The sequence below is a fragment of the Physcomitrium patens genome, chromosome 2 (assembly GCF_059467195.1).
Source record: "Physcomitrium patens ecotype Gransden chromosome 2, ASM5946719v1, whole genome shotgun sequence".
Taxonomy (NCBI): domain Eukaryota; kingdom Viridiplantae; phylum Streptophyta; class Bryopsida; order Funariales; family Funariaceae; genus Physcomitrium; species Physcomitrium patens.
The window spans coordinates 2,479,129-2,505,844 of NC_143411.1; the positions used below are offsets into that span (position 1 = coordinate 2,479,129).

The 26,716-nt window shown below is 39.4% G+C and overlaps 3 protein-coding genes and 1 long non-coding RNA gene across 20 annotated transcripts; 2 read left to right on the forward strand and 2 right to left on the reverse strand.

Annotated features, from left to right (window-relative positions):
• Window positions 1–4,444: 4,444 nt before the first annotated feature.
• Window positions 4,445–12,793, reverse strand: LOC112278668 (DUF21 domain-containing protein At1g55930, chloroplastic). 7 transcript variants are annotated; one of them, XR_016497833.1, is made up of 20 exons: window positions 12,651–12,793; window positions 12,087–12,272; window positions 11,338–11,969; window positions 10,662–10,885; window positions 10,273–10,432; window positions 9,809–10,041; window positions 9,530–9,627; window positions 9,141–9,234; window positions 8,927–9,004; window positions 8,678–8,781; window positions 8,280–8,361; window positions 7,827–7,966; window positions 7,410–7,488; window positions 7,167–7,230; window positions 6,935–7,026; window positions 6,631–6,696; window positions 6,334–6,450; window positions 5,945–6,193; window positions 5,731–5,846; window positions 4,445–5,418 (listed from the first exon to the last, which is right to left on the reverse strand). XR_016497833.1 is itself a non-coding variant. In XM_090243513.1 (20 exons), the coding sequence occupies exons 3-20, from the start codon at window positions 11,801–11,803 to the stop codon at window positions 5,013–5,015; spliced, it is 2,820 nt and encodes a 939-aa protein (XP_090099639.1). In that variant the 5' UTR covers window positions 11,804–11,969; window positions 12,087–12,272; window positions 12,651–12,793; the 3' UTR covers window positions 4,445–5,012. The 7 variants fall into 7 exon arrangements, 5 of the variants coding, with proteins under 5 accessions (XP_090099639.1, XP_024368042.1, XP_024368047.1 ...); XM_090243513.1 differs by having other exon boundaries at window positions 5,945–6,145; XR_016497832.1 differs by having other exon boundaries at window positions 11,338–12,272.
• A 524-nt stretch (window positions 12,794–13,317) lies between these two features.
• On the forward strand, window positions 13,318–17,349 carry LOC112279202 (proline--tRNA ligase, cytoplasmic). Its single transcript, XM_024513408.3, has 11 exons — window positions 13,318–13,577; window positions 13,867–13,946; window positions 14,301–14,393; window positions 14,558–14,862; window positions 15,171–15,237; window positions 15,394–15,516; window positions 15,744–15,896; window positions 16,049–16,324; window positions 16,454–16,687; window positions 16,941–17,055; window positions 17,171–17,349. Exons 1-11 carry the CDS (start codon window positions 13,385–13,387, stop codon window positions 17,233–17,235), a joined length of 1,704 nt encoding a protein of 567 aa, XP_024369176.1. The 5' UTR covers window positions 13,318–13,384; the 3' UTR covers window positions 17,236–17,349.
• Window positions 17,350–17,374: 25 nt separating this feature from the next.
• LOC149989688 (uncharacterized) lies at window positions 17,375–20,500 on the forward strand. 10 transcript variants are annotated; one of them, XR_016497819.1, is made up of 6 exons: window positions 17,375–17,564; window positions 18,300–18,529; window positions 18,619–18,758; window positions 19,077–19,143; window positions 19,703–19,834; window positions 20,137–20,500. It is a non-coding gene; the product is annotated as an uncharacterized LOC149989688 (long non-coding RNA). The 10 variants fall into 10 exon arrangements; XR_016497823.1 differs by lacking the exon at window positions 19,703–19,834 and having other exon boundaries at window positions 18,619–18,938; XR_016497821.1 differs by lacking the exon at window positions 19,703–19,834.
• A 439-nt stretch (window positions 20,501–20,939) lies between these two features.
• Window positions 20,940–26,497, reverse strand: LOC112279201 (putative amino-acid acetyltransferase NAGS2, chloroplastic). 2 transcript variants are annotated; one of them, XM_024513407.3, is made up of 11 exons: window positions 25,198–26,497; window positions 24,973–25,060; window positions 24,455–24,663; window positions 23,965–24,116; window positions 23,289–23,775; window positions 22,962–23,059; window positions 22,673–22,784; window positions 22,183–22,342; window positions 21,768–21,840; window positions 21,540–21,663; window positions 20,940–21,249 (listed from the first exon to the last, which is right to left on the reverse strand). In XM_024513407.3, exons 1-11 carry the CDS (start codon window positions 25,783–25,785, stop codon window positions 21,244–21,246), a joined length of 2,097 nt encoding a protein of 698 aa, XP_024369175.1. In that variant the 5' UTR covers window positions 25,786–26,497; the 3' UTR covers window positions 20,940–21,243. The 2 variants fall into 2 exon arrangements, with proteins under 2 accessions (XP_024369175.1, XP_073388330.1); XM_073532229.2 differs by lacking the exon at window positions 20,940–21,249 and having other exon boundaries at window positions 21,345–21,663; window positions 25,198–26,465.
• Window positions 26,498–26,716: the final 219 nt, after the last annotated feature.

A 26,716-nucleotide genomic window follows, 5' to 3' on the forward strand; every position in this document is an offset into this window, starting at 1 on the left:
TTTCCATTCTCTACCATGAAAATAGTATGCAATTTATTCCACCCTAGATGCCCCATTGCCAGTGATGGTATGTCAAGGCACAACATTGCAAGGCCTTATTAGTACCTCACAAGAATAGGTTATGACTTTTTTACTGCAACAAAAAACCTTTGAAGTCCAGCCTACATCATGGTCACTTGTAACAATACTTTCCACCCTTAGACCTTTGCATTGCACAATCTACTTTGTACTCTTACAAAGTATTAAATTAGGTCCACAAAAGTTTATGATCATCTTCTTCTATGGACAAATCAAAGAACTATAGGGAAACCTCGGTTGTATCCTATGGTCGGATAATTTTGAATTTATTCACTACACTATCCAACTTGGTAGATTGTTGTTTCATAAATGACAACTTCCATTCATCTAAGTTAAGATAAGTGACAATTGTTTCTTTCTCTTAATTTTAAATTTAAGTCAAATAATCCATAGAACAACAATTGGTCCTACAAAGAGGCAGGACTCATTTAACAAATTTGGTACAAAGAAATTGCAATAAATCAATAGAAGAGGTGCATTTCAAACTAGATTGATATCACATGCTCCACATGCTTCGAGAGGATAATTGAAAACATTCTCTATTGCTATTAGGAATGCAACATCGCCAAACAAGTGTAGAACTTCATCAACCTTCTACTTAAAAAAATAATTTAGTCCCTAAGGTCTATGTCCCAATTTCCCTCAGTTTGAAAACAAGCTTTGTTCACACATCAAATTCTCTGGCACTTCCATAGAATTGACAAAGTTTGGTATTTCTTAGATGCAAAATGCTCTAGAGTATATGATTGGCTCTCAATGACAAAATCTTCAATCTCATATCTTGGAGCTCAAAGAAAATCAAACAACTAATATGGCAGGATTTTTGAGACTACAGACAAATTGCGTGGGTTAAAATCCAACTAAGGTGCATAAAACACCTCGAAGAATCACAAGACTCCAATTTAATTTCGATTGTACATAGAATAAATTCCAGATCATTTGTATCAAGCATAAAAGTAAATACTCTAGAACCAAAAATAGCACAGATCGGCAGAGGTAATTGTTAGTCAATCGAGGTAGGTATGGTAGTTTTATTTTTTTATTTTTTTTATTTATTTCTTATTTTCTAGCCCTCTACCATCATTGACATGAGCGCTCTCTATTGTTAATCCAAGCTCACCCTTATCTAGACCCATGCTGCCTTAATCAAGCAAAAATAAATATATTATAATTAATAAAAAATAATAATAAAAAAAAAAACTAAGAATAAAGAAAGAGCAATGTGCGTAGTATGAACAGCATTACACCCGATCGAGATATATTGCCATTTGTTCATCCATCAAATTATTAATTCATGCATCCATTGAGTTTGGGCAATCATTCATTTGTAGTTGACTTCAATCGTGAATTGGATCTCCATTTTTTGGAATGTGTTCTTGGCATTTAAATTCTTAGAAGTGAAAACTTAATTATTTCTTATAATAAAAATTTGTTTTTAAAATTTTATTACAGGTAATAGCTAAAATAGTAGATTCTTTTGAGCCATTAAACTTCAAATTTATATTAAACAAGATACCAAATCATTCCATAAAAAATAATAAAACTAAGTTTTAAAAATTATATAGTTTTAATTATGATTATATGTGAGTTATTAAAATCCTACTACATAAATTGTAATAAAATACAACTAATTTTTTGGTTATTGAATCTTTCTATTTGCAACCACTTACAATCACTATCTCCAAATGTTTGACAAATTATTTTGTAAAATTCTTGAAGTCATTTGAAAATGATTTTTCAATTATAAATCCAATTGAAAAACAATTTTCAAATTAAAAAAATAAATATAAGATACTTGATATATATATATATATATATATACATATATATTTTAAATAACAAGAATATCACCATATTTAGAATTAAATTTTTTATATAAAGTGTGAAGAATTATACTTTATTCCATAAAATTTCTTAGGTGTAATAACCTTTGGTTTTTTCATGAAAATTCTTAAAGCTTTTATAAGATGATATTTGTGAATATTTTTTTTAATATTTTTCTTAACTATAATTTCTTATAATTTTAGTATATAAATATATTTAGATATTATATTTATGTAAGATTCTTCACTTAGATTGCAATAAGAATATAGTTTTTTCATGTGTTATCTAAAGATTTTGGAAGATCTATAAGAATTATAGTCCTTTTGAAATAGAAATATATCTATTTATTTATTTATTTATTTTAATCTTCTAATTCAATCTTACTTTATAAAAGAAAGATTTTTAATTTTTTAAAATTTATTTTGTATTTTTATTTATTTTATATTTCTTTTTTATATATTAATTTTAAATTGTAATTGAAGCAATTATCAAACTTTTGCATAAATATTGTAAGTAATTAACATGATTAATATCAGATTTTAAAATTACATTTATAGAAAAAACATATTTTTAAATCAAAGTTAGAAGTCTTAAAAATAAATCAAAATGTACATCTTAATTTATTTGTTACAAAAGAATTATATTTATACTAGAAAATAAGAATTATTTCAAAAATTAATTAAATTATAATATAATAAAATACATAATAATCAAATTGTGATTATCTATGTAATTAAAGATTAAAAACCATGAGAGGAATAAGATTCAAAAAAGAGTTGAAAAACTAAAAATAGCTTTATTCTTGTTAATATTAATAGTGCATCAAGACTACAAGCATTTGTCTAAATTTATGTTAAATAAATTTAGAGAGAAACTACCTACAATACTTCATTTCTAAACTGTTAATGAAAAATTGAAAAGAAAAAAAAAAAATAGAATATTCTACAAAGATTTAGATGAATGTAGAAGGTTTAAAAGGACCTACAATTTTAGGCCTATGGCAAGAATATTGTTTTAATTTTATGTTAAGTAAAATTTTAAATTAAATATTAATTAATAATATAATAATATTAAATTAATAAATATAAATATTAAATTGTAAAAATTAAATCCTACAGCTTTTTAAAAGCCAGAACAACTTTTGATTGTTTTGGATATTCTACAAGGTTTATTCACTTTATAGAAGTAGCATTTCAACTTTTTTTGGAATTTGTTGAAGCAAATGAAAAAAAATGGTTTATCTTATCTTGTTTTACATATTTAATTTTTTCTAATAGCTTTTTAGTTTTGAACTTTCTTCTATAATTAAGAATTGTTGCTTAAACAAGTTGTGGAAGATGAAAAAACTTATGTGGCAAGTTTTTTGAATTTTTTTGTTCCCAATGACGACTCTATCTGTGCAAACAAATAAGACGTATTACAAAACAAACAAGAAGAAGAGCCTTTGGAATTCATTTCTTCTATGGTCTAATTAGTGAATTGTTCTTTGATTCTTTATCATATTCTTAGATTACTGGAGACAATCTCATGACATATTCTATTTAATATCTAAGATTGGCCCACCTTGCTTCCATACAAATTAACTTCCAATTCTTAGAATTAGTATCCTTGAAAATCTTTCACTTGGCAAAAAGCCATTTTTGTTGGAATCATCCCTTCAAGATCCAAAACTTTTTGTAAGATCTAGTCTTTGACAAGGGATCTTTGTCTATGGACTATGTGGATTCACAAAAGAAAATTCATCTTTGAAAATAAAGTTTGGTGTATTCTTCTAATTAGAAGTTTGGCTTTAGAAAGGTCTCATCAAATATGGACAATTTTTTTGGAATTTTATCAAAAAAATATTAAAAAAAAAAGCCCACAACATGGATTGTTCCTCCTCAAGAGATGAGACAAGTTATAGATATCTAAACACATATTGAACTCTAGAAAGAACAAATAGAATTCTAGAATCCCTAAGTTCAATTGAAATTGAAATTGTGATTTTACACAAAAATATAATTGAACTAATCCTAACTAATCTATGTACCTAGTACTCTTAAATTTGCCTCCAAATATAAAAAGCTAAATAATTTGGTGTAATAATCTACTCTATTACTGCATTAGATATACCTTGTGTTTGTTTCTAAAATAATAATAACTAATTTTAATTGATATTGACAATATATCTTTATGTATCATATTTTATTGCCCTTTGCAAGTAAAAAAATATTATTTTTAAGAAAACTTATAATAGACAGTTCTATAAAATTCGTACTACATAAATGACAAAAGATGGAAAAATGAAACATAAAATTTGGAACTTTATTTCTGATCTAAAACTACCTCTCCCTTTCAAAGATTCAAACTAGATTAACAGAGAACAACTACATTCATTACACATAATTTAGTAATATGATACACCTTTTAATATATCCTATTGTATTTTATTTCAACTTTTATCTGTAGGTATGTGTGTAAATATATATATATATATATATATATACAAAAATTAATATCTAAGTATGGACAAAAGCAACATCAACTATGTGCATTCGACAGATGAATGAACATAAAATTTTCATGATTGGAATCAAAAAATGAAACCAAATTGGCATAGATACAGGTTTCTCTTGAGAGCTACTTAGTCTGCCAGTCTCCAGTTCAAACTGACCATCGGGTTGATACAATCTAAAACAATCTATGAACGCAGGGAACAATTCGAGCTCTCAAATGTGTCCCAGAACAAATTGTAATATGTTACAGAGGTCGGACAAAATTACAAGCGGGACCAAAATAGTCTTTTCTCACACGGTTAATCTGCACAGACTCTACTGTGAACCGCATGGAACCTAAAATCAACACATGGCTTAAAGACTTAGCCAGATGTTTGTGGACATAAGCAATCTGAGCATAAGGCTCTTACAACTTACAAATCCATCTCGCAAGATACACAAACAGATCTAAACTAAAAACGATAAGGATAGGAGGAGAAAACCTATGCACATGATGGTATCTCCTGAAAAATGTCGAATTGTTTTGCCAACTTCCTAAATATGTTGATACCTGCTGGAATCCCAACCGACCCTTTCATTTCCACCCATGTATAATATGAGTGAGCCTAACAATTGTTACCTTAGTTGATTGAATCTTTGTTGTCTGTCAAGCTCCATTATGGCCTCGGCCGATTGTTTCCGTCTTCTGTTCCGGCGCCTTTCAACTTGTGCTTCTTGTACTTCCCACTTATCTGTCAAGCTTGCAACGGCAGACGCAACGTTATCGTGTGCTTCACCACCTACTTCCATTCCGTCTTTTGGGGTATCCTCAACCATTTCCACCTGCCAGTTTTGAGCACCTACTTTGGCAAGACCGTGAGATGACACGAAGTCTAACTCCTCGTTGCAACGCACACTTCCGGGTAAATAAATTTTAGGTCCATCTATTAAGTCCTCATCAGGTATGCATAAATCATTATCCGATTCCTCTTCTGTTGAGACTTCTGTAGGGTCTTTCCAGCGAACATCTTCATCAGCAGAACTGCACAAGTGGTGACAATATACCCAATGTGATACAGAAGTAGATAAAATTCAAGCTAAAAGGAAAAAGAAAAAAAATAGTATGTGTTCGTTAGATGTGAGAGTTGCATGTTACTCTGCCATCTCAAAATAGTAATAACGTAGGAAGATTCTGCATGCTACGACTAATACAAGAAAAAGTCCTGGCAAAGCAAAGTATCGTAGTTATTGCAGACGGACGTAAGCTCTGAGTAAAAAGAAATCGTGCTCACAGCAAAAATTAAGAGTTATATTCCCAGTCAAAGCTCTACACATGGAACAAACATGTGCGTACCTGTCTACATGCAAACCTCTGGGAAAACTCCTCTCAGATTCCTCCCGACCCTGGGTGGTGCCCTCCAATCTCTCAAACCGCACCGACCCTACCTTCCGAGCATTACCGGCGAGAATCTGGAAGTTCTCAACAAACCAGCTTAGTATTAATCAAGCAACAAACCGGTACGGAGACTTCAAACTTGCACTAGTATTTCAGTATAGATTGATAATACCTCCAGGCGGTACTTTTGAAATTTCTCTCTCTCCTTCTCACGGCGATCTTCATGATGTTCACCCTGGTTCTCTCCATCACGCCATTCACCCTCTTCAGCATCTGCGTTGCGAAGCGTAATTTTGGTACTCTCTCCAGTGCGAGGAATATATCCAAACGCTTCACATACAAAACCTGACACGGTCTCATAACGATGCGAACCCTGCTAACCATCACTTTGTCAGATTGCAAAAACCATATTTTTTATGTTCTGCATCTCCAAACCAGGAAACAAAGGGTCAGATGTAGTTTCAAAGAAATACGTGTGAATAATAGGTAGTAAAAAATATGAAGTGAACTCCTATTGTATCGTTCACCAAAAGTTTCCAAGTCCTTGCACATGTAACCTACCTCCGGAAGTTTAATCTCTAGAGCCTCCTTTAGGTCCTCTACTGCCGTATTTGCATCAATGTCAAAAACCCCGTCGGCCCTTTGGACCACGTAACCTGTTTTCTTTCTGATCTCTTCCTGCATTCACAAGTCCAAGAGCCCCCCAATTAAAGCCTGATGATATAGGTGTACAAGTATGCACCTCAGCATAGTAAATGTGCATGATCTCTTAACGTGGCAGCTCATGAGCTGGTTGCAAGGATCGATTCAGAAAGATGTTGTTCATTCCCAAACAAGACCTTGTAAACAATGACCAACCTTTGAATCATTTTCATCGAAAATCTCCCCAACAATCTCTTCCACAACATCTTCCAGCGTTACAACCTAAATAACGCATGGTGCAACTTTGTTAGCATCGGTATTTGTATTGATTACAAATATCAAATGATTCAACACAGCCTTAATTTTAAAGTTGAATTGAAGTTGTTCTTCCGACGAAACAGACAGATAAGTCGAGTTCGTGCCATCAAAAGTAGTGTGAGGCATTCGCCAATTATGTTGCAAGACAGGTTCAGTACAGTAAATAAAACAAGAAGATTACCATGTGTGTTTAGAGCCTCACCCCAACAGTACCACCGTATTCATTGAGTACAATTGCCATGTGTACTTTCCGTATCCTGAACTCCCTCAGCAAATTCCACACGGACATAGAGTCTGCATAAACTCAGATATAAGAAAAGCTACATGCATACAAACCTTCACCAAAAGTAAGATGACTCAAACCATCACGAGTTGGATTAAACATTCAATAATCTTAAGAAGCTTAAAAGACCTCTTATTCAGGGTCTGCCTACCTGGAACAAAGTAAGCTGGCTTGTGAGCAATGCGTCCAACATTCATCCTTTGCAACAATTCTGTCTGCAGCCAAGTAGATGTCAGCATTTACTATCCTGAACATCATACACACACATAATCCATCCTCACTCAATCTGAACCATTCGATATGCACTCCAACATAGAAGTGTCCATGAAAGAAATACACATCCTTTGCAAAACCAGAGGAACTGAATAAAATACTGACTGTATAGATGCATTACTTGTTCCACGTAATCAAGCATATCCATGGGATATGCTAAGCCAACAATGTTGTCAATACGCCTTTCAAAAACTGGAACTCTGAATTTCATAACATAGGCAATCGTCCAATATAAGCAAGTAACTTGGACAAAGCACAGCTTCAGAGAAACTCAAGAAAACCTACGAAAAGCATTGACTGCAGGCTATTACAATAGCTACACTGATATGTGACATTGATCTTGTCTTTATTAAACTCGAAGGTTAGTACTTACAACTACATATCTGTGCCAACTCAAACAATAATCATCCAGTAATACAACACTAAAGCACCGCCATAAGAGAACACATGATGTCGATAATGTATGACAACAGAGAATAACGCCAAAACTTTCACTTAGACTACAAGCAAAACTCAAATTTGGAGAAAAGAATGATACCTTGAGTACTGCTGCTTCACCCAAAGGTTGCGGAATTCCAGCAAAGTTGCAGCCGAATCAATGGCAACTACATCTATCAAAGGAGTCATAACTTCCCGAACATATGTATCTTTGATTTCAAGCACATTCTCTATCATGTCCTGCAACATACAGCCATTTTTGTTTTATTAACCACCCCATAACATCCAATGTAGCTTTCACACATTGTACATAATTTCCTTCGTGGCTGCCTTGGTTAGGAATCAAGAAAACCTAGTATATATATGAGGAAATACTAAAATATATACGAAGACTCGTCAAGATTCTGTATTGTGATACAACTTATAATTTAATATAGTGCACGGTAAAGAATATAACAAGCTGGAAATTGTAAGTCTCTTTTTGCAGAAAGATCCTTCTGCAGAGTTCAAATTTAAAAACTGTAGAGACATCAACTTGAAATTGTGATCATACCTGCTCCTCCTCCTCTATAGCTCCACTAAGTTCAGCACCTCGCAACATAAGCTTAAGCTCATCTTCACTCACAAAAGGCTCCCTGTAAAATCAAAGGAATTGAATTAGCCGTCCATAGATATATGTTGATTTCTCTACCAGCTTCTCATGGATTAACAATCAGCAAATAAGGAAGGCAACCAAGACACTCCTTCCTGTAAATCAACTACAAGTAACACCGAGTTGAGAAAGAGAAGCAATTCTACAAGACTTTGTAGAAGAATAAAGAAGACGAAGACGACAAAGAGTTGATCCAACTATGACGAAATTTTCTCAAGAGCCAGCAATTTGTTCACACAATGTAATATCCTTTAAGGAAAGATCGATCCACATATGGTACCAAGAGATGTCAAACTTACCCACTGCTTTTCAACCCAAGAAGTTTCAACAAACTTGTAGACATTGCAGTCACCAGGCGTCCTACCGGGTACAAAATTACAGATAGCCAAGCCACAGGCCTCACCTGCACCATGTAAAGTTATATCTCACGACTCAAATTCTGCAAGGACTTTCACACATAGCTAGTGAAGCTTATGAATGCTTACGATAGAATAGACCACGTACTAAATGAAAATCATATTGACTGCAGCAACTCTACCACCACTTACCACTACTCGCGCAACTTCTGTAGCGTTGTGCACGGCAATGCTCTTGGGAGCAATCTCTGTAACTAAAAGAAGAACAACCTGCACAACCAGTAAGAATCGCTCATGACTGACCATCGTACAAACCCAGAATGACTTAATCAGGCACCAAAATTTCTCCAAAGATCTGACTTGTACACTTGAACGAAGTACATTCAAGGTTTCTAAAATCACCCACCGTCATAACACCTGTAGCAGCTGTGACGCCAGCTTCTCCAAATAAGGCTGTTGCTGCTTCAGTAACCATTGCTGTTGCTGCAATGTTAACCACCCTGTTTATAAAGACAAAAAAACAAAAAGAATTCACGTGAGTGACGATATAATTCATGGTATGAACAGAGCTAGCTTTTATGCTGCAGGTCCGAACCTTGATCCTCGTAAGAACCAACTTGGCAGTTGACTGATCCACAAAGCATTGCAAACGCAGCGTAATATTGGTAGGAATTTCAGTGAAACAAATGCATTGTTCGTGCAAACGTGACTCTAAACTCAGACTCTGTCTGCCCGATTCAGCCATGATAATAAATTTTAAGAACATAAAGCTGTAAGAAATGAATGAGCCAGTACGTTGTCCCGATCAGGATGGTAGTCAAGAAGCGAGTGACATCTTGCTGTAGAACTTGGAAGACTCCACCTTCATCTTCCTTTTCTGCAAGTTCACGAACCTGATACAATCGACCACAACAATTAAATAGTCACAACTAGAGGCGTGGCTTACCACAGAGACCACGATCGAATAAAAAACTCGTAATTGTGAGAACTTGACTACTGTTTGTTAGGCCGCAGAAATTTATATCTGTAAATTTGGTGAGGAATGATGTGACATTTCAAGTAAGGACTGCATACCTTCCATGGCCAGAGTGTCGTAATAGAAGTCTCTGCCATAGAAAAAAAAGCAGATAGAGCCAGTAATAGAGAAAGAAAAAGTCCTTGATCTCTCAGCACCTCGAAGACCTGTTGCATCTTGGGCCACATAGCTTTCAACATCTCAACTAAAGATGATTTCATTTTCATATTGCTTACTAGAGGTGGAGCCAGCGACCCTGAGCTACCTCCACTTGCATAGGCTAGCCCACTTCCTGGCAGAGGTACCCACAATGGCATCAATTGAGTCGCTTACCTTGTCTGATATTAGCCAACAATGGCTTCAAACACGGTAATCCGGCATAAGGGAAAGAAGCGTTCTTAAGGATTTCGGGTATGATACACGATAAAATCCGGCTTTTTTCCTGTGTTTCTTTCCAAGGGATCCAACCCTTCCTGTTCTATGACAAGGCGTTGTGAAGGTGGAAAAAGATGTTACAACGTACCGGCTGCCCACATGGCCACGCACACGGACGCAGTCCAAATTAACAGCATTCTTCCAGCTATTCTTACAACCACGTTCCAATCCAAGGAAGTCTCTTTTACTTTGCTCTGTAAAGGCGTCAAGTTCCCGTTTGCTAGACCCTCACTTACTCCTGCAAAGCCCTGTCATCTGCTGAAATGAGACAACTGCTACACTGCCAAAACAGAAGGTAAAATGTTTTTCAAACATTGCAAAAGCGCCGCTAGCTGCTGAAAATTTATTATATCTCAATATGATTTTTCAATTATGTAGGCGAAGTTATTGAAAATAATAACTAGAATAGAGTAGTCTGCAATCTGGGCAGATAGGACTCTTCGAAAAACCGCCTTAACTGCACTTGGATGCACACACCTTTTGTACAAGAAATTGATCTCCAGCTGATAGGGCATGGCAGACATTGTGAAGATGGCTAATGAACGCAGGTGCATTAGTCTGAGACAGGTCCATCAAGTGATTCGCATCCACAATTCCAGCTGGGCCAGCTTCGGGGATAGCGTAACCCTGGCTTGAGAACCAAGCTAATTCCTTAGTCAACCTTCTTACTTTCACTAATCCTGTCTTTCTGAAGATTTCATCTGCACAATGCGTCAAAATTGCTAATCAGAAGAAGCTTAGGAACAATAATCATCTTCATTGTAATGGTTGCCAACAAAAAGACAAAGAGACAAAACGCAAGTTCTTGCAAAGTAGTTGCACCACTAAGTGGCTGAAAGCAAGGGAATGTCCCTTAGGAAGACTAAATTGAGCAGGGGTATGAGATTGCTCCACATGCCACATTATTTTAGTTGTACACATCAGCAAATAACGTAAAACCCCTAATAATTGTACAAGGCCTACTGAAAATGAACCATGCCTGATATTCTCAGAGAACTATCCGCTTAAATGATTACTAGTAAACCCAGACCAAGTACTTAGAAGACCTAGCCCAAAGTTACATTCCCTTTTGTGTATACATTTCTTTTTGGGCAAAACCTGAGTTGTTTTGAACATTGCGCAACATCATTGAGACGTGAGAAACTTGGCTCACACGAAGGATGCAAGGAATTCATGACAATCGCCTCCACGGTTTCGTAGACCTTCTTGCTGTCCACTAGAAACTTCATATATTCCTCCGCAGTAGGTGAGCGTCTAGCAAACTGTTCCTTCGTTTGCTTCTTCATAAGCAACCTCATAACTTGAAATCGTAATTCTTCCATGAAACCCTTGAATTCTCCCAAGCAACTGAACTTGGGATTTCCCATTCCAGCAAATAGACTACATACAGTGGCCGATTTTCTAGAAGGGGAGCGCAGACGAATCTTGTTGGAATTCACTCTGAACCTTAGCGCTTGCCCAAAAACACCGCACACTTCAGATCCCATCATCTTCGCGCACGGGATGAGCTGCGCGTGGACTTGATTTATACATTTGATCGAACAATTTTGACAAAAACTCTTCTCTTGTGGCTTTCCGTGCTTCAAAGCCAAAGCCAAGCCCCCCACCAAAGCGGCCATCTTGTAAACAACGTAAGGAAAAGACAAGCTGGACTATAGCGTGTCTGCTATAAGCACCATCGAACGAGAAAAGAAATCATATGGCGATTTCCAGGACTCAAGCATCAAATTCAGTAAAGTACTCCAATTCCAGCATACTTCATACTCCGTTGGTCGTGACGGCGGCCTGTAAGTGCATCGAAGATTTAGAGGACAAATATAACCCCCCTCGGCTTAAAATAAATAGTTGAAAAATTACAATCAACTACGCAGCTCCAGAACCACCAACAAGTCCTTCATTCACCTTGATCGAGTACCCAGAATTGTTTCCACAGCGCCTAAACCTTCCTCGAACTTGAACTCCAACATTCCACTTCGTCAAGAAATGAAACTTCAGACACCAAAACTCCCACCTTTAGATACTACCCAGCACTCAAATGAGCCGAATTCATTGCACCGGATGTGCGTCGAAGCTTCAGTGGCCTGTCCTCTGCACGCCACCGATCCTAAGATGGTGAGAGAGAGAAGCCAATAACTTCCCGTGAGGATCAAACCTTGATGAGACAGTATGTAATGCCCTAATGAGAAGAATGACAAAGGCAAAACGTTTGCTCACTGAGCTAAGTCTGACTGCAATCCAACCCTGTCGTGAGCTGTCGCAAACACAGGGAAATGGGTGGACGCAGAACAGGTGACACTGCAACAAAAATAGAGACCCAATTCTCAAAAAAACACACTAAGGAATTGAAGGACCCCCTACCACTGCTACAAACAAATTGCAGACTGAAACGGAAACCGCAATCAAGAACCCAAAACACAGCGTGAGAGAGAGAGCGAGACAGAGGGGATATATGAAGAGATTGCGAACCGGGTGCGAGAAGAGGTCACGAGATATGGCGTGGTAGGGCAACGAAACTGCATTAACCTCGACAAAGGAAGAAGGGATTGCATTCCCCGCTTCACTTCTGCGTGAATTGTAGAGTGGGAAACACTTTCCAGCTCGAACGAGACCATATCCTGGCGTCCCAAACGAGGCGTGAAACCTTTTGAAAGGTAGCGAATCTTTTAGAATATTCCTTCTCATGGCTGCACGGTGATTGGAAACGCCACGCTCCCCACCCCCATCCCCCCTATGGCCATGGAGCCACCACCAAAGAGCGTATTTATCGTTCTCTTTCGTCCTCATTTCGACGAGGAGCTAAGGAATACGTCCGACGAAAAGCCCCATATTTTGTGTCTCGTACGCGCCATAGGAATTATTGGGTACTATGCAATTTTATTTATGTATTCGTATACTCATTCTTCCATGGATTGCAAAAGCAAAATTTCAATAAAAATGCAACAATACTTGCGCGTACACTAGAGCCCTCGTTAAGACTTGGAATGTTAATTGTGTGTTAGTTTCTTGTGTCCATTATATCCAAATGACACAGAAACCCTAATTCTCATTTTAGGGCAACGGTGTGGAGAAACAGAGTCCAACCCCTAAAAAGTCTCTGGGTTTCGGGCTCCCGGGGTCACTTGCTATCTCTCTCACCAGGCTTGCATTTGTTAATGCGTTAGCCTGAGTGGGGTTTTAGAGTTTAAGCGTTGTTGGTGGGCATGGAGGATTTGAAAATGGCTGAACAAGGGGTTGAGCGCATGAGTGTCACTGATGAGATTGTTGCTGAGAAGGTGAGCGTTACTGGCGCCGAAGCTCCGGAAGCGAAACCCAAAGAGAAGCCAAAGAAGGCTCCTAAAGAGAAGGTTGTGAAAGACAAGAAGCCAGTGGTGCACGGAGGCGCACAAGGAGGAGGTTAGGAAGCTGCTCGCAGTGCAGTAATGGACTTCTGTTTTTGAGTGACTTCTTTTGGAGACTTCATCGTACTTAAGGGATTTTTCGAGTGTTTATGTTTCATGAACTGGTCCAAATCGAGAGTCTTGATTGGTGCTTATGTAGTCGGAAATCGATTCGCACGGACAGAATACGGCTGTGGTTGTGTACTCAGTTGCAACTCCTTGCTCAGATCTCGGTAATCATTAGCATTCATGGAACCATCGTAGCATAAGCAAATGTTCTCATTCCTTTGTGTTTATTTGGGCAGCCAAGAAGGAGGTGAAGAAGGAATCGGGACTTGGTCTTGCTTTTAAGAAGGATGAAAACTTCGGAGAGTGGTATTCAGATGTAAGTTAGCCTCTGAAAATATTTGAAGACTCAAGGAGTCGTCTTTACGAATTTCTTGTACGTAGAGTAGCGTTGTGTGCATCAGTGCGGCCGTCTCTTTCATTTTCATCACTATAGGGATCAACGTTCATTAGGGTACAACAATAGAAATCTTATCCAATCACCCAGTAATATTTTGTGTATTCCCTACCCAATTTGTATTTTTCTGTTTATTATTATTGTCGATTCTTGGCCTAGTTCGTTCTAGTGAGATGAGGAAGGAAAGAGATCAGAAAGGTGTGATCGAATTCAATTTCACTAGTAAGTTTTTATCACCTTTGTTGGAGTCGGTAAATTCATGTCTGCGTAATTCAGGTCGTTGTGCGAGGAGAAATGATTGAATACTACGACGTCTCAGGTTGCTACATCCTTCGTCCATGGTCTTACTCAATCTGGGAATCTATTAAGGTATACTCAGATGAAGCCTTCGCCTCCATTTATTGGAACATTGTCTATTTAACAGCTTATAAAGAAAATTAAAGCTCAGCCTTCTGTGTGCGTCAACGCTATGTTGTCTGATTGTGGGATGCGGACTACGACAGATTTTCATGTGTCCGTGCGTGTAAATGCAGGACTTTTTTGACAAGGAAATTAAGAAAATGGGCATCGAGAACACCTACTTCCCTCTTTTTGTTTCAGAGAAGGCCTTGACAAAAGAGAAAGATCATGTTGAAGGCTTTGCCCCTGAGGTTGCTTGGGTAACGAGATCTGGGGATTCAGAGCTTGAAGAGCCTATTGCTATTCGGCCTACGAGTGAAACGGTGATGTACCCAATTTTCGCTAAATGGATTCGTGGTCATCGTGATCTTCCTCTTAGAATCAACCAGTGGTGTAACGTGGTGCGGTGGGAGTTTAAGCACCCCACCCCTTTTATCAGGTGAGACTTAACAAACCCGGAAATCGACTTTTGCAGTTTCCTCGGGTTTTGTACTGAAGTTGCAATGATTAAGTCATTAAATTGTTTAAAGTATCCTCTATGATACAATTCAAGTTCCAGTAATATCTTACCTGGTATACAGTGTTCGAGTATAGCAAGTGAAGGTCTTGGTTGAGTGGTGACTTCCGGAATAAAGGCGGTTGAAAAATGTTTTGTTGATTTTTATCTGGGTGTTGATTGTTACATCCTTGCAGAGTTGGTATTTACTTAAAAAAAAATTGATTCGAGTGTTTCGCTTCACTTTGCAGGAGTCGTGAATTTTTATGGCAAGAAGGTCATACTGCATTTGCTACAAAAGAGGAAGCAGATGTCGAGGTTAGCATTGAATTTATTGTAGTCTTAACATCGCTAATCCAGATTTCTGATGAGATTAGGCTTTTCTCTGCTGGACTACAAATATTTTCTCTTCACTCATTTAGAAATATACCTAGCTAACAACACTGATATAGATTCGAATTTGTGAGTTGTCAGGTACATCAAATTTTGGAGCTCTACCGCAGGGTATATGAGGAGCTCCTAGCCGTTCCTGTCATCAAGGGTGTTAAAAGTGAGGTCGAGAAGTTTGCTGGTGGTCTGTATACTACTACTGTAGAGGTACTCCTTCCATCTTTATGATGTATAGTGATTCGATTTGGTTCATCCACTAGCATCTTTATTGCATTACTGACCACGCTCCTCAAGCTTCTGGTTTGCAAACCTGCACCAGTATCACTTGGAACAAGTCGTTGCCTTCACATACAAGCAGAAATAGACGTTGTTTGATGTTTTCAAAGATAGCGTGTGTTAGTTTAAGTGAATAATTTTCCCATTCCTTTGCCCAGGCTTTTATCCCTTCCACGGGGCGCGGAGTACAAGGTGCAACATCGCATTGTTTGGGGCAGAATTTCTCCAAGATGTTCGACATCTTATTTGAAGACGAGAACAGGGAACGGAAAAATGTGTGGCAAAATTCTTGGGGTCTTACCACCAGAACGGTAAGCTTTTCGTTCTCATGTATTTAGAGCACGCAGTCGAAATGCTCCTAGTTTGAAATCGACTTCTGGGTTGATAACATGAGAAACCATTTGAATTAACTTCTGCTTTGTAACGCTTCTTATACGATTAACTGGATTTTTTCTGATTGCAGATCGGAGTGATGGTGATGATTCATGGTGACAATAAAGGGCTGGTTCTTCCTCCAAGAGTAGCACCTATCCAGGTTGTTGTGATTCCTGTACCCTTCAAGGGAATTGACCCCTCCGAAGAATGTTTGAAAGTTACCCGACAGTTGCAGGAAGCAGGCTTTAGAGTGAAGGATGACTTGAGAGATAATTACTCTCCTGGATGGAAGTACTCTCATTGGGAGCTAAAAGGTGTACCCTTGAGAATTGAAATTGGTCCCAGGGACATTGAAAATAAGCAGGTATAGCATTAACTATGAGGATTTCGTTGCGACCATCACTGATTGATTACTACTACATATAATTCTGTTGTGAAGTGGTTTGGGTGCTGCTTTTACTGTTGAGATTAAATTTATTGTCTGAAATTACAGGTTCGAGTCGTTCGTCGAGACTTGGAAGATAAAACTGAGGGGCGATCTCAGGATATTCCCATGGCCAACCTTGTAGAGAAGATCGGCGAGATCTTGGAAACAATGCAGAAAGCGCTTCTGGAAAAAGCTCGGGAAGAGAGGACTTCGTGCATTACAGTTGCTGACAACTGGGATGATTTCATAGCAGCTTTGAACAATAAAAAGATGGTCCTCGCTCCCTGGTGTGATGAAGTGGTAAATTATCTCCCTACTTTCCGTTCTCCACAAGGACTTATAAAAATGGATCGCGTTGGCTTATAATTGGGTTACTTCCTCTTGCAAGTACCTTAAATGAAGAAAATGACGAGAACTGCGTTGCTTCACTCTCAAAGTCAGCAATCCCGCGAATCAGAAGAAATGAAAGTGTCAATAGGGTAACTCAGCTTTCTCTGGTTTAGGCTGTTCGTAAGCCCTTGGTCGGTTTAGTGACCTGTTTGAGAATTTGCAGGAGGTGGAGGAAAGTGTCAAGGCTCGCACAAAGGGTGAAGCTGGTGCTGCTAAAACCCTATGCATGCCATTCGAGCAGGATACCCTTCCAATGGTGTCGAACACACTTCCTGAAGGTAACATTTTTTTGTCATCTGGAAGCTTTTGGTGGATCTCTTGTATGAAGGATAAGCTCTGTTGCAACTTGAATCTGGCAATAACTGACTTCTTTGTGCCTGGTCACCTTTTCAGGAACCAAGTGTTTCGTATCAGGCAAACCTGCGAAGAAATGGGCTTTGTGGGGTCGCAGTTATTGATTTGGTAGTTATGAGAGTATCTTCTGCTTTCAGTGTCACCAGGTTTCGGATGTCGCACGTTATTGTTTGACAACGTAATCTAGCCTTGGAATGCAGTTTTGCATGGTTGTATTATCTAGTAAGTATATCATCTTTGCCAGTTGACTGATTTTTAAACATTTTAATCACTAGTGGTTAACATTTCTTAAGAACCATTCAACAGAACATGATGAATTTTATTATGTGTATTGCAGAGATATAGTGAGTGAACTCCACGCACACGCAAACGCACACGTACATGTAAAATGAAAAAAAGTGAGATTGTGATTTGGCCAGATGAGTGCTTACAAGTAAGCACTCAAATGAGATCTGCATTTAACTAAACCTTTCTGTTTCGGACTTGAATTGTTTCAAAAATTGGGTTCTGGATGGATTGTTAGGCTCCTGACATCATAAAGTAGGGATAGGATTGAAATAACGCATCAAGCGCACATGTCAAGTCTCATCTAGTTAGTATTTTAGAACAAGAAACTAATATCACAACCCGCACGACGAAACTTCAAGTTTCACGAAGCTGATTTGTCGTTTTTGAAGTTGTGGATCATTCCATATCGGATCGTATCCTGCCATCGTTCTTCCATGATGAATAATACACGAGGAAATAAATAAGTACTAAGATACAGTTACACACAGTGGTCGAGAGTGAAAATCAATTGGAAAAGGAGTTAAAGCTTAACGGTATCTAAACCAACTGAGTGTCATCCGAAAAACTAGTTACCTTGATAAAGACATGGTACTACCTGCCACAAGATTACAAAAAACCCAGTTTTAGATCACACATTCAGATCCAATCCAAATTTAAAAACATCGACTTGTCATCAACATAAATTATGTACATTTGTTGTTTCAAATGCAAAACTAATGTACCTCAATATTGTAAGTTCTAATTGAGGTATATCAATTGTACCACAACATGAAAAAACACAGAATACCATGTCAGAAATCCTCACACAGATTTATGGATAGATTTGTGAATACATAAGAAAGGATCATTCATCTATTGTTCCATTGTGTTCCCTTCGTAGAGAACTCCTCCCGCTTCCTACAACTTCGAAGTGCCAGTTGCGAAGGCCAATGGGTCTCGTGAGCCATCTCCCGCAGCTGGCATTAGGGTTTCGAAGCTCTCCGAGCTCGTGCTGATAGCGACTCTGCGTGGTCTTCTTCATCTGATTGTGCGGAGCGACCATGGCACCAATGCCCACAACTGTGTGGAAAAAACTCTGCGCTGAAAGATCTATCAGAGCACCTACTTGAGGTAACAAATGCTTTGGCGTCACTGTCTTTGTTTCTCGCTTTACTCAATTTGGCTTTCTGCTAATTACCCTCACGTCTCTAATTGTGAAGGTGAAGGGTACCCGAGAAAGACTGATGTGTCGAAGTTGCTTCGGAGGTCGAGGTATAGCGTAGTAAGGTTTTGACCTCTTGGAGGTGCTTTGAGTGAAAACCTATGTGCGACGATCACAAGCCTCCTGAGACTTGAAACTGTAAGGGGAGAACAAGATCACATTGAGTAGTAGGCGGTGATTCTTCGGTAGATCGTGCATCTATGAGCTGATCCCGACATTTGATGCCGCACATTGTCGCATTATATAAATCATGTAGTGATCTAGATGATGACTGTGAGAGAGAGGAAAAAGATGCTGTCAATCATATTGAGACTATAGGTATGAATAAATTTAGTTATGAGGGTTTCAGGTTGCTGCATTTGTTTCACGGTTGATTCGGTACTGTTGGCTAGTGAGGAGTGTGATTGCTGGGTTGCAGTTTTGATGGCATTACTCACCTTCTGTTTCGGCTTGCAGGTTCTTAATAGTAGGAACCCCAGCGGACAGGGAAAGAGAGCGATAGAACTGTTTAAAGATGGCATCGGTACGTGATGCGCCCTTTACAGTCTTTTGTTGACGTTGCTTTAATAAGCAGCGAAGCACGATCAAATGAGTTAGAGCTTCTCGATACTTTTTCCTTCTAGTGTTTCCTTCGGTTTCATGGTAGAATAATTTATTTGTGGATGCAACTCTAAGTATCCACTGCTTGGTATTCTTCTGCTACATCTCAAGTAGCTTGAGAATCATTAGCAGTAGATCAGACATGTCATGCAGCTCTCTTTCACGAGAGAGAAATTGCCACATGCTGTTCTGTTGGTGTTTGCATCCTAAATGAACGTGGATCTATATCCACCAGCAACCTCAACAGGTTTCACTATGCTGGCAGTGCATAGATGAGAAGTATGATGAGTTGCACAAGCCCTACTTTGCTCCCGTGTCATTTGATGTCCCTGCTAGCCGTTGTTGTCAAACGTGCGGAAATTCTTGAATTTGTTCGAGAAATATCGTTGAGAAGGAATGTTAGCAATCTGGGCTTTAATTTACTTGTCAAAGATTGGAAATTGAACATGCCACGCTCAAACTACAAAACAACTTAATTGCAGATTCTCTTAACTTTTGATTGTCGAGATGGGAATACGATCCTGCAAATTGTCTTGGAAGGATAAGACTGGAGGTTGAGCATCGCTAGCTTCACCAGTAAATCGTCTCTTTTTGCACATGACGAAAGGATTCAGGTAGTAGAGAAAAAGTTGCCACAACTATATATTATTGGTCGATAGCAGATCACAGATACCCGGTCGTGAGAGCAAGTCGACTTTTGACTCTTCAAGAGTCGAACATCTCACTGACTGGTGTCCATACTAGTTTATTCAAACACTGTTGTATAGAGAGAAAGTGAGGCAGCGAGAGTGGCTTTGATTCACGTATTCACGGGACATGGGAAATTGACTTAGGCGAGAGAACAATGTACCTCAAACTCAAAACGATCTTTGCGTCTGTTGTTATTCAGTCGCTGAAAGTTCTCTCAAATGTACAGGCTTCAGCTGTTGGCGATCTCTGTGAAGATGGGTTGTATGAAGTAACGAAATTGTTCACATTGGATACTATGTCAATGGTAGTGGCATACATCGGCTCCTCTTCACTGTACCAGTCTTGGTCCTGCTGTCGGAAAGCCTTTGTTCTCTGAAACCCTTGGAATTTTCGGACCTCGCAGTCAGCTGTGATTGTTTAGCATTGTGAATTTAGATTACAATTATCTGTGTCTAATTATATTCTCGTCAATCTCCAACCATGAAATGATTCAGTTTTAATGCAAGTGAAATTGAAAAGGGCCTTGTCTAGTTAAAGTTCCGACTGTTAATTTTCAAACTAGAAATAAAGTTCTGGTAATTTTCCCTTTCTTCAAGTTTCTAATCTCATATCTCTCCCCCCAGAAGCCAAGTCACAGTGTTTTCTTCACATTCCTATTCATAGATGTACTGACTAAAATTGCACTAATCTTTTGCGTAGCACATTTTTACGGTTGAAGGATCCCCTAGAGAAAATGCGCACAATCTGGCATTATAATCTTTAAAGAGAATCTGATTTCAACTCACTGGTTCGGGAGCTGTTTTATTGCATTCCTGTAATTCCACCAGCTAATAGGTCTAGCAGGAAAAGCTAGCTCAGCTAAAATGTAGTCTTTGCTTCTGCGGCAATATCGAGTGACAAAAAACAGACTTGGAAGGCTTATGGAGCAATTCACAAGTTGGTCGGCATCGCAAGCACAGACATAGAGGCTCAAGTTCAATCCACCACACTCGCATCCCAGCAGTGACGATGCACTTCTGCACTCAAGCATTGTGTGTAACGAAGACTATTACTTTCAAGATATGTCATTAAGTGGGATATAGATATGCTTGAATCAATGGAAGGGTGGTCGTCCATTTCATCCTGCATTTCTCAGCAACATTCTTGAACACACTATACTTTGCACCCGTCCTATGGGTAATGGGGACTGGGTGCGAAGAGCCTCATGTCTACAAACTTTAAATGAGCGAGATGCAGAAATTTGCTGGAGGTCACAATTGTGTTCCGTCTTCGAAATGTCGATACCTTATTCCCTAAGGTGACTGCAACGAACAACCCCTGCACAGCCTCCTTCCTAATCCTGTACTCATGAATATATTTAGTCGATTAAATTCTAGATCCCCAGAGAGGTGCAGCCCAATTTGAATAACCAACCGATTTGAATTTTAGTATCGTGCCGTTCAGAATCTGACTCTAGGGAAAAGATGACTAATGGAGTTTTTACAGATAAGATCACAACGAAGTTGAAACACGACATACAGAAAGCGGTCCGCTTCTTCACAGCTTACTCGTAAAAATTAGTGGGAAAATGCTGAATCAAGACTACTGCTGATTTGAGGGGTCCGCAGTGGGGATCTTAGATAGACTTGCCTCGAGAAGATCGAGCTGTAGATGTTTCAGATAATATTTAGAGCCCCGTGAAAAATTGACTCGGGCCTGCCTCTCTTGTGGAAGTGCATCGAGCTCACATTTCGCAAATCCCCGTTGTACAAACCTGGAGCAAACAATCTCAACATATCATACAGAAGTCCTGGACACGAAAGAATTCCTAATTTGTGATGAAGGGGAGCAAAAGAACAGAATAGATGAACAGCTGACCAGTCAGCAGTGCGGGTTGTAAGAAGAAAAAGTTTCTCCAAGCCCAGCTTCACTGCTTTTCTCTCAAGATAATCTGCGCAGACAAGATGCATGTCATCAATATCACCTTTCATGACATTCGATGAGGTTACACTAGACATGTAGACCTTTCAGTTTCGCAAATTGATTCGTGTCCCTGAACTCGTGGATGAACTAGTTTTCTAGTTGCAAGTTGTGCTCTAAACCTGAGACAATAAGGCACATAGAATGAACACTCTCTGCACTTGGAGGAAACCACATTTAAGAACTAACTTAAGGCCTACTGAAGCTTGTTATTGCAACTCACTACAGACCTTTCAAACCTCCATAATTGAGAAGTGTCGATCACAAATTGATGATCCATATGCTCACTTAAAAAGCAGGTAAAAGCAGTTACCGAGCAAGGTGTCTCCACGGCCATGGCCACGACATTCTGGTGCCACAGCAAATGCAGCAATTTCTCCACTTTTTTCCTTCGAATAAGGCAAAAGTGCAGCACATGCTATCACGGAGCCATCCCTCTCCACCACAGTAAACGAATCCAACTCTTGCAGCAGCTGCAATAATCATTCAGCCAGAGAATGTAAACATTGGTTGAAGTAAATTTCACTAATAAATAAGCAAAGTTCAGTCTACTATATCATTGAAAGGAAAGCAACACTAAACACGAAATTTTCTCTAGGACTTCAATTGAAGCGCTGAAACGTCTTCAAGACCTCTGTGCAAATGTTCAAATCTCTCCTATGCATCAGATATAGGTAATTGAACGTGGAAACCAGGCTGTATGCCTGCTTCCATACATATATTAACAAAGAAAACACGTAAAATAAAGCCACAGTCATCAGGCTACTGTTCTCACCGAAGTGTGATGTGATTATAAAGCTCACCTGCTCACGAGAACGATGGACCAATACCCCATTTTCTTCCAGAGGGCGAAGCAGCTGCTCTATACTAACCACATCGTTTGTGTTAGCTGGACGCGTGCCTTCATACATATCGCTGTTGTAATCATCACGATAAACCGAGGAGTTACAGGGGCCAAACGATGGACAGAGGAACTCTTACGGATGAGAAGAAAAGACAAAATCCAAAAATGGATCATATCACCAAATATCAGTCAATATTAGATATTGCATTTGAAAGATGAATCAACCAGTGCAAAACTCTGCAATGCACCTTGCGATCATTGTTCCAACACCATCACGAGTGTAGAGCTCCAGCAGCAACGCTCCCTGAATGTTACTGTTCAATAAGTGTACACGACCCACACCGCCCTTCAAAAACACACCATCACGTTAGACAAAATTCAAACAGTTATTTCGTACTGACCATTAATTCCATGAGAAATTGATCACTTTGTTGAAGAACCAAGTATGTACAAAAAACAAGGAAAGAAGAAAGCTTCTAAAACTGATAGTCCTCATTCGGAAGCAGTGCATAAATCAAGCACTAAAAGCTCTGAAACCATTGATTACCATGAATGAAATACAAATCAGTGCTTACTCGACAAACGAAGACAGCCGCGGTAAGCTCAGATAAGTATGCATGCGTTCCAACCATCCGCTCATGTCCTCCAATAGCAAAACCCTGTCGGGTCGTACTATACCCCTGTGTCTGGGCCATATATGAGCTATCCAGCTTGTATATACCATCGCTGACATAAGAATCAATCTGATCATCTCCAGTCAAATTTGTACCATTGGCCTCATTCGTCAACTCAAAGTTACTAGTATCGGCATCCTCCAGTAAAGCACCATTGCCCTTCGTCTCAAGACCCAAGCTTTTTACGTACCCTGGTCCAGCGACAGCTTTCACGTAGTCAGCAGCAGTATAGCTCTTCCTTGCACGCTTGCGTATAAGTTTATCTGCTTCTTCTAAGGTCATAAACCTTATTAAACGCCCATTTTCATCGCATACAGGGCCATCCAATAAGCAGAGAAGTTTGTCGGCTTGAAGGGCTATTGCACAAGCTGTTGCCACCTCATAAGTGCTGCAAGAGAAAGCGTTGAGAAATCAGACATACTAAGATTCAAGTTCCAAGTCGATGCTTTACAGTTTGCTTCGTACCATCTGCAAGGGCAAAACGGCATATTCCTGTAGTATATCCAGTAACATAACATCGAAAGCCCGATAGCAACTTGTGGCGTTAACATGGAAAGACTGTATTGATGGCACTTACTTACAGTTGAGGACCTCGCCAGAGGCCGAGTATCCCAAGTTGCTGAGAATTACAATGCAGTTACTGTCTAACCGTTCTTTGATTCGGGCAACATTGATCTTCTTCACTTCTCCGGTGGATAAGAAATCAATGCCATTCACCACGCCTCTTGGCTGTAAAACCATAAACACATCACTACGTTTAAGTAAAAACCGAAACTTTAGAGAATGTCTCTACACATACGAGTGCGTCTTTCCACTAGCAATCTACTTCTAAATGACCCCGGAAGACCTAATATTTGAGGATTTACTTTCCTCGGGATCTCAAGAAGCCTGGTTCAGATTTAGTGATACTACCTAAACTATACAAAGAAAAAAGGAAAAAAAAAAAAAGGAAAAAAAAAAAGGGAAAAAAGATAAGTAGACACGATACATATTCCTCCTCCCACATTTTAACAAAGAAGGTGGCATTCTAATTATACTGCAATGAAACATGGCATAAGGTTGATTACCTTGGCAGTAACGAAATTGCCGCTTGAGATGCTCACACCCACTTCATGCCGTCTGTCGCTGGAACCGTGACGTCGGAGAATTGGAATAGAAGGTCCCCTCGAAAGCTTCGCTTCGATGTTACAACGAATCTTGCCAGCAGCTTCCATTGAAGCCTGCAAGGCTTGGTCGTCGGTAATTCGATAAGCCCCCACGTACTCTGGCGCAAGCCCTGATTTGATAGAAAAGAGAATCTCCATCAATCAGCCAAAATCCAACTATAACAATGCAACTGCGCAGCTGTGCTGAATACGTGAAGATTTCAAAAAAGTAACAAGACTAAAGTGAGTGTACTCGAGTGCTACAAGTGCAGAAAGTACTTTTTATATTGCTAAATTTGATTATTCGTAAACAGATGTGCTTCAAACATCCTAGTTCAGTGTTAGATTCATATTAATTTACAATGTCCATAAATGACTCAATAAAAATCGGGAAAAGCGCGACTTTAAAACTTACAGTAGAGCAGGAAGAGAATATTTACCTCTTTCTTTCAAGAGCTTGTCAATTTGGATGTGTGAGCCTGGCACAATGGCCAACTTGATGCCAAGTCCATGAAGAAGAGATATGTCCTGCAAAGCGATACAGATGCATGTTAAACCCAGAAATAGAGAAACAATGTCCCCGTCAACAAATTCAACACTTGAAAATTTGATGACAAACGACAATCTCACCAACTATAGAGCCCAAGCTGCTGTACACAACGCACCTGAAGGATACTCTCAAGAGCATTTCTATTTTCAACAACTTCGCCGGGTATGACAATCACGAAAGTGCTCCCGCGATGCCCCTGAATGTAAGGCCAGGCTTCTCGAAACCAATTTACATACGGTACATTGACCACTGCAGGGTATCCATCGTTCCCAGAGTATACATTGTTCTTCTCATGTGCCTGCCTACCTTGACTCGACCAACAATAGACTCTCGTCGACTGCTTTGCCGTCTTCGAAGAGCAAGATGGGTAGAAAAACTCCACACACAAATTGCTTCTGCTAGCAAGTGCATTCTGCACAGATGTGTGTGGCTGGCCATATTGAGTGAAGCCAATTTCAGCGTTGCATCTGATGCAATCCTTGTTCAATTTTGAGGATTCCGAACGAAGTGGTGCACACTGCTCAATGTGTTGTCGCCATAACCCCACACAACGAGGCCCAGAGAAGCAGCTCGAAAGAGCGGGTCTGTGTGACCATCGCCGCACATCCGATTTACTGTTTTGTGATGAACGACTGCCGAAGACACTCAATTGTGACTGCACGAGAGTTTGCTTGGAGCTCACACCCGTTGCCAATGTCGCCATTTGAAACCCTATTAAAAGTCACAAACCCAATCGCTACCCAATTTTCAAGAACCCAAACACTCACAATTCATTCTCCTTCCAAACCTCGACGATCCCACAGCTCACGCGTCACATTCAAATGTCAGAGTTGGCAACAAATGCTCATCCACAGCCAGAATCAACTCGAGTACCTCCTCTGATATAATCCAACCTTAGGGTTTAGCAGCTCTGTGGGTCTTCTGCCTCGTTCATTGCTGGAAAAGCTACATACAGATTAAAGACCTTGTGTGTACAACAGGAAATTGATGCCATTGCTTCTCTACATATACGTTGCACTATGACTATTACTGATTCTACTACTACTACTACTTCTTCTTCTTTCGAAATGTGTACAAGTCATTGTGCATAAGCACGCAGAGGCTGCAGTACTGACGACTGACGATCATGAATAACAAAATCTTTCCCTGAAACTCTTGGGCTGCAGCTGTGACCTTCACCTCTCGCAAAAGACAGACGAGGCGGAGTGTAAGCAGTCAAAGGCCACCGATTAACTCTATTCGTCGCTGCTACAGTACCATGGACATCACTTACGAGTCATGTTATGCCCGCTTTCAAGTCCTCCTTGCACTGGATGAGCCAAGCGGTTCGTCTAGGCTTCGTTATCCATGCCCCCGCTATCTCACAACAACACAGTGGTTTCGACATTGGAAATGCTCCTCGTCGACACTTGCACCCACATATGAGTCAAGAGTCCGTTGAAGAACAGAATTCAAAGCTGGTGTGCCAGGTGCAAAAAAAAAGCCTGGGCTGATTTTAGAAGAGAGACGAGACCCGCAGTAACTGTCGACCTACTTTAACATGGAGCTGGTAAAAAACGCTTACGAAGAGAATGATGTGGAAATGGCAAATCACGCAGACAAATTGAACACAAGTAGCTTACATCAACTCTTCG

Excerpts from the sequence above, each read along its gene's own strand:
- LOC112278668 (XM_090243513.1), bottom strand. The coding sequence starts at position 11,803 with ATGGCCGCTTTGGTGGGGGGCTTGGCTTTGGCTTTGAAGCACGGAAAG. Across the intron at positions 9,628-9,808 it reads CGACACTCTGGCCATGGAAG|GTTCGTGAACTTGCAGAAAA; the intron begins GTATGCAGTCCT and ends CGATTGTATCAG. Across the intron at positions 8,782-8,926 it reads CAGAAGTTGCGCGAGTAGTG|GTGAGGCCTGTGGCTTGGCT; the intron begins GTAAGTGGTGGT and ends TACATGGTGCAG.
- LOC112279201 (XM_073532229.2), bottom strand. The coding sequence starts at position 25,785 with ATGGCGACATTGGCAACGGGTGTGAGCTCCAAGCAAACTCTCGTGCAG. Across the intron at positions 23,776-23,964 it reads GGCGAGGTCCTCAACTGTAA|CACTTATGAGGTGGCAACAG; the intron begins GTAAGTGCCATC and ends TTTCTCTTGCAG. Across the intron at positions 22,343-22,672 it reads TCCATCGTTCTCGTGAGCAG|CTGCTGCAAGAGTTGGATTC; the intron begins GTGAGCTTTATA and ends TGATTATTGCAG.
- LOC112279202 (XM_024513408.3), top strand. The coding sequence starts at position 13,385 with ATGGAGGATTTGAAAATGGCTGAACAAGGGGTTGAGCGCATGAGTGTC. Across the intron at positions 15,238-15,393 it reads AAGAGGAAGCAGATGTCGAG|GTACATCAAATTTTGGAGCT; the intron begins GTTAGCATTGAA and ends GTGAGTTGTCAG. Across the intron at positions 17,056-17,170 it reads GTCGAACACACTTCCTGAAG|GAACCAAGTGTTTCGTATCA; the intron begins GTAACATTTTTT and ends TCACCTTTTCAG.